Raw genomic sequence first — 6,501 nt, 5'->3', positions numbered from 1 at the left:
AGCCGTGCCAAATGATCTGATGGTGAAAGGTTTCCTGCTTTGATTTGATAGCTTACAGAGAGGACAGGCAGGCCAGTCATGAGAAAGAGGAACACGGGAGCCCCAGGGCAGCAGAGGGATGGCTCGTCCCAGTGCACCGGTGCAGTGTGGTTGCTTGAGCCCAGAGGCAAGAATCTGGACAGTTCCTCTGCTGGTCCTACATTGCAAGCCTGTTGGAAGCTGCAAGCACCCCTTTTCCTCTCCTACTTTTAGAGTTTAAGGGACTTTGGGGTCTGAACTATGTTCTTTGCGCATTTCTGTAATGCCTGCTATGGTACGGTCCCCATCTTTGTAGTGGTTTCTCCAGTGCAGATGACAATAACTGTGCTTATCTGTGAGTGTGCCAGCACCTCGACTCCACTGGATGTTGGTCACCCAGAAGAGAGAGATATTTGGGAAAGCCAGTGCCATTGACAGAGCTGAGAAAGGTCAGAGGAGTCCCTAACCCATTTATCCCATGAATCCTTCATCCTTCTGCCAGATATTTGTTGCTGAAAAAAAGAAAAATCCAACAAGGTTCAAATACCATGAGTTCCTTTTAAAATTAACTGTGTGGCCCATTGAAGTAACCACCCTCAAACACCTGAAGAGATAAATAGCTTCTCTGATTACTCTGACAGGAAGCATTTCCACTCTTGCATGCAAGGGGGATGTACATAACACAAGGAACCTTACTAAGAGGAAAAGCATGAGCTTGGGAAAACACAGCAACAAGTCAACAACATCTTTACATGAGTAATAAGTCAAATATTTACTCCCACAACACTTCAGGCAAGAATCCTGTGCCTCAGGTTTTACACAAGCATGGACAGCCTGTGGAGAAACATCTCATATTCTTGTGGCCAGCAAAATCACTGGGTCCAGGACTGTGCTCAGGAAGTTCATTTCCAGCCCTTGGAGGAGCCTGTTCTTCCTTCACACTCTTTCTCTGCACCATCCCTGCCCTGCCTCATGCCATGGCCAGTCCAGGAACTTCACCGTGCCAGGCCAGGTGTGATGCCCACTGCTCCAAAGAAGCTGGTGTGGGGCCCCTGCAGGATGTCATACTGGGGAGCGAGTGGCAAAGCTAGGGCGCTGGCACCACGTCTGCCCTGCTGCTCCTCAGCCAGCACAGCGCTGCCGGGGTTTGCACCGTGGGCACCCCCTTTTCAGTACTGCGAGTGCAGGTGTGCTGCGCTCGAGTCCTACAGGACTGCAAACCACCAGAACACCCAAACACCCAAAACATTAGTGAATTTTAAATAAAATGACCCAAAACATTCCCCAGGCAATAGCCTTGGAGATCAGGGCTGGATTTTTTCTTCACTGCCCCAAGAGATGGTGGGAGAGAGCCCCTTCCCTCAGACCTGTCCACAGCCAGGATGCTTTGGAAAGTGTCTCCTGCAGCAAGCAAGGAGTATTCCCTACACTGCCAGCAGAAGGCAACTTAAGGACTATGCCCCAGAATTTCAAGCAGATATTGGATAGTTTAGATGTGTGTTTTGTTTCATAGCCTTCCATTTTATGTTATTTTTCGTTATTTTTACATTGTTTCACAACATGTCAAAACATCAGGCCGATTCTTTACAACATAAACAGGAGACACTTTGATGTAGGAAAAAAAGATGTTTTAATGGGTGCTAAGTAGCAACTGCCCTTAGGGTTTTAAACATAAAAATAGAACCAGCACAAAATAATATTTTAACCCTTCTATTGTATCCCAGGATCATCTAAATATAGAATGCAGTGTTGCACGCAGAACAATGCAGACAATAACTTTATTTCTGCATTCATTCTGAAAACAGAATTTTGAATTCTCATAGGTCTTTTGGAGATTTTTCTACCACTTCTTTGGAGAGCAAAAAGTTATAAAAAAACCCCAACAACAACAACTTTACCAGAATATCTCTAAATAGGGCTCACAAAACCACACAGTTTTGTCACAGGACACGTCTCCAGGGAAGTTGTAAAGGCAGGCTTTAGACTCTCCTTCCGTGTAACCTGCCTCCACCAATGCCAAATAGGTCTGGTCAGAAAGTGATGGGTTATTTTTGTGGAAAATGGTGCAAATTGAAGAAGCTCACAACCCCAAATTTTTTAAGCCTCTTCACTAGCAGAACTTGGGATTTTTTTTCACTGAAGAATACAAAGGAATCACAGTATTTTTTTCAATAAACTTATTTTTCCACTGAAGCAATTTTGTACCCAGAGCCCAAAGCCACCCTGTGATGCTCCAGGGCATTTGACACATGATGTGCAGTGTCACCTCTTGGGTCAGCAGGATCCCAGTTAAAATGACGGCGTGCTGTGCAGATGGCAGCTTGCTCAGAGGGGTCCCTCTTGTATGGCTGTGTTGTGCTGAGCCACCTTTTTCCTTCATGTTTCGGTCCTTGTCCTTGGCACAAGCCTCCTTCCCCCATGCATTTGTCCAACACCAAGACAGGCTCCCACTGACTTTGTGGGGAGAGGGCACAGCCTTCCTCAGGCTCACAAGTCTGTGAGACTTACAGGAAGAAAGAGTCGAGCAAAATGCCTTTCTTTATACGTTGTGCCTCCTTATTCTCACATTACGAGAGACACCTGCCTGCCTCTGCCGTTTAGCCTAAGCAGTCCGAAGGAGCCAAGCGGTGTCCTTGCCTATACACAACGACCAAAAATAGCCCCTTTGCCTCACACAAGTCTCAGTGCCTCAGATGGCATTTGACCAGGATTGGTTTGGTTGGTAGGAGATATGTCCCATACATTCCCATCAGTTTTAACCATGCCAGCTTTTAATTCAGCCTCATCTTTCCTCATAGTCGTAGAAATCAGTTCTCACTTGCACTCATCTGGATGCAGCTTGCTCCAGACTTGGGTAACAGGTGGTTTTCTGCATGTGCAGCTGCTCCTGAGGGCACAGTTGCAGCTATCAAGTATCAGACCCCCTGAAGAGCCTCGGAGCCCAGAAGCATCCTTGTTTTTTTCAGCTTCCAGCTTGTCTAATGCACCATTTACTGCAAACTTTGCTGCTCATCTCCTATGAAGATGCCAGCTCTGCAGCAGGTGGCTCACAGTGACTTTGTAACGTGCTACGGGTTTAAGACTCGGCACAGCCCCTGGACCCCTTGCGTGACAGCACAGGCTCCTCTGTGAGGGGCTGTCAGACCCTAGGCAGGCAGGAGATGACCCTTTAGCTGGAGATGGCAAAGACTGAGACTAGCACAGTCAGGCAGATTCCTTCCACCACCTGAGCTCAGAGTTTGTCAGCCACAGAGCCAACGTCCATCCCTTGTTCCTGGTGTTGCTCTCCAGTTTTTCCAGTTTAGACAGGTCTGTCCGACAGGATGTGCCCCCTCATCCATGGCTCGCCTTCTCCCCCAAAGCAGTGTCTGCGTGCGCTGGAAAAGCTCCCTGTGGTGACTGGTGTGACTGGTGCTCACGGAAAGATGCTTCTGTGCCCAGGTCCTACTCCAGCATCACTGGGCTTCCTGCTCACTCTCCAAAAACTGAGACACTGATAATGCTTGTGCTGCTAGGAAACATCCTAACTTGCTCCTTAACTTGCAGGAGCTCAGGCAGAGCATCCTGAAGGAGCAAGCGTCTCTCTCTGGTTGCTCCTCTCCACCCCTTTGCAGGCAGAGCCTTGGTGCGATAACGTGCTAACACTGAAATGCCCATTGCAGGGGCTTCTCGTATTCCCTCTTAGCAGGCTCTGTAAGCCTGGAGTTGGGGTTTATTCCATGCAAGCCACAGCATGACTGATCAGAGACTTCTGGCTTTCTTTCCTGCTAGAGACCTGAGCATGAACAATATCAGCTGGCTGCAGCCCCGCGCCCTCCGCCACCTGCGCTTCCTGGAGGAGCTGTGAGTATGGAGCGGCTGCACCGGGCATGGCAGGGTCGGGGCGGTGGGGAGGGCACTGGAGAGGGTACATGGGGCTCTGGCAGCAACCCCCAGTGCTGTCACCACGGCTACAGGCTGAGATGCAAGGAGACGGCTGCATGGGAGAGGGTTTGTTTGCTACTCTAGCCTAGGGTTTTGTCAGAAGTCATTACCTTTAGGCTGAGATGGTGCATGTGCCAAAAGCAGAAATAAAAGAGGACCCAAGGCATTATGCAGAAATCAGCTCTGTACCCCGGAGCAGAGCCAGCAAGCATGGAGCTTCATTTACCCTTCTGCACAGAGGGTCAGGGTCCCCCTTCACAGCCTCCTGCAGTCCGTAGACACATGATGTCCTGGGCACCTGGCAGTTCAGATGGCCATGAGCTGGGACAATCAAAGTCCAAAAAATTCACCTGGGAGGCTGAGGTGCCTCATTGTGCACCAATGCGTACTGCGGTCTGAGCAGACACACTCAGGCACAGCAGCAATCGCAATCACCAGCGTCAGCATGTGGCTGTGTGTCAGTGAAGGAGTGGCCCCACTTCTGAAAGTGTGAAAATTAACCACCAGCATTAGAAATCACTGGAATCCCTTGGGAGCCCCAAAAATGGGAGCCTGGGAGGGCAGAATATTGAGGTGGGCCATTTCTGCACGGGTAAATTGCACCTGTATGGTCTTATTCCACTTGACCATGAGAAATACCTCCAGGTGTTATTCTCATGCTGATGCTCCTTTCAACACAATAGCTTCTGCTGGAAAATGCAGTTTCTTCAAAACAATGTTACTACATCACATGAAATATTAATATTAATGTTGCATTTGAAGTATGCGTTGTAAACTTACTGTAAATATAACACTTGCTACAGCCTCATCTGACTAAATGAAACACTTCGACTTTACTGAATAAGTTCTCGCACCCACTACCGTACATGACATTGACACTTCAAAAATGGTATTTTTTTTCCAAAATGTCACAATTTCCTACAGAACAGGTGTTTGCACTACCCTGAATGGAGGCATTTTTGTCCCCCAGGTGTGCCAGCCCACATGTTCTTTAGTGGAGCGACCCTGAATCACCAGCATTCAGTACCACAGTATAGCACCAGTGATGTGCACAGGTTGTGGTGCTGACCTGCCTAACACCTTACTGACATGAGCCTCTGCACTGTGTGACCGTGTACCATGCTCAGGCATCACTGTCATGAGCAGAAAGTCCTGTCTGTGCATTTGAAAAAGAGCTTGCAGATGAGTGCACACTTATGTGGCCACTTAGACGCAAAGACAAACTTAGTTCTCTGACTATTTCATCTTGACTACAGAGAGCAGACCAGATAGTGATGCTCATTATTCCCATAACAGGTCAAATCTCTCATAACTACCAAATCATATGACAGGTTTTTAACTTCAAATGGTCTTGTAACTTCTCTGCATCTGTCCGTAGTTTCTATTCATTAGACTTGTAAGGACTCCAGCTACCCGAACTTCCCTCCCCATTAGGTATTTACAGGCGGAGCAGGAGTTATTTTTTATCCTCCTTTGGCTTCTGAGTTTGGGCTGCCCACAGAAGGTGGGTTTTTCAAGACTTCACATCCCTCTCGCAGCCTTTCTCTTTTCATTTTGCCAACATCTGTGTTGAAGTGTGACACCCAAAGCATTCACTGGGGATAGTACAGCTTTAGACACACAAAGACCATACTCTGTTGTATACAATTAACAGTTGTCTTGCTGCAAGCAATTGTGTCCTGATTACATGTCATGTACAAAGAGAACAGTCTCAACCAGCAATGAATAAATATTCAGAGGCTCCAAAAGACGCAGCTTCCCACAGCCAAAAATAATTAAAAATGAAACAGGCGAAGAGGAAAAATTTAAACAGGAAAATCTGAAAAATAATTGGAAGTCGTTAGAGAACATTTTACTAGAGGTTCAAAACGCCACAAGTCTTCGTTCGGAAAGCGAAGGTATTTTGACTAGGAAAAAACCATCACAGTTAGGAGAAGAAATGCAAACTGCAGCATTATATATCTATATATATCTATGCATACCCAAGTTTGTGCTTGAATTTGATAGCAGTAAGACAGTAATCCTATTTATGGAAATCAAATGATTTATATGAAAAAAGCAAGGAAGGTTTCTTATCTATTATGAAGAACTAAAAGTGATGGTTTCAACAACATCATCTAGGCTGGGGCAGAGTGTACATTAATCATAGGGCTGTCATCAACCAGTAATGCAACTTGCCTGGCATTTCCCCTTGCTCTTTTCACTTATATCTTTACCAAAATTTCATCCCAAAACATTACATCAGGACCATGACATTCAGGATGGGATCACCCTCAGTGCCAGAATGTGCACAAGAATCAAACAAACAAATCTCGCCTCTTTATACATACTCAACAGAAGTTTCTTCAGGTTTCACAGCTCAAATCTCTGCAGATTTCATCTACCCAGAACAAATTCCCTTGGGTCCTGGTGGGAGACAGGCAGCACGTGAGACCCAGCCTTCTTCCTCGCGGGAGAGCTGCCCGTGCTAGGGCACGAGACCAGGGAACCCCGCTGAGCGATGAGGGACAACCCCAGTACCTCAGTGTCAGTGCCACCGGGGAGGAGGGAGACCCCCCT

At 47.2% G+C, this 6,501-nt stretch overlaps 1 protein-coding gene across 1 annotated transcript in view; it reads left to right on the top strand.

Moving 5' to 3' along the window:
- Positions 1-1,659: 1,659 nt before the first annotated feature.
- Positions 1,660-6,501, top strand: part of LGR6 (leucine rich repeat containing G protein-coupled receptor 6) — an 88,082-nt gene continuing 83,240 nt past the window's right edge. Inside the window, exon 1 of the mRNA XM_040616841.1 lies at positions 1,660-3,861. Coding sequence (XP_040472775.1) covers positions 3,752-3,861 — 110 coding nt within the window. The 5' untranslated portion in view covers positions 1,660-3,751. The remainder of the gene's footprint in view (positions 3,862-6,501) is intronic.

Source organism: Falco naumanni, chromosome 17 (assembly GCF_017639655.2).
Source record: "Falco naumanni isolate bFalNau1 chromosome 17, bFalNau1.pat, whole genome shotgun sequence".
Taxonomy (NCBI): Eukaryota; Metazoa; Chordata; class Aves; order Falconiformes; family Falconidae; genus Falco; species Falco naumanni.
This window is presented reverse-complemented; position numbering and strand designations above follow the sequence as displayed.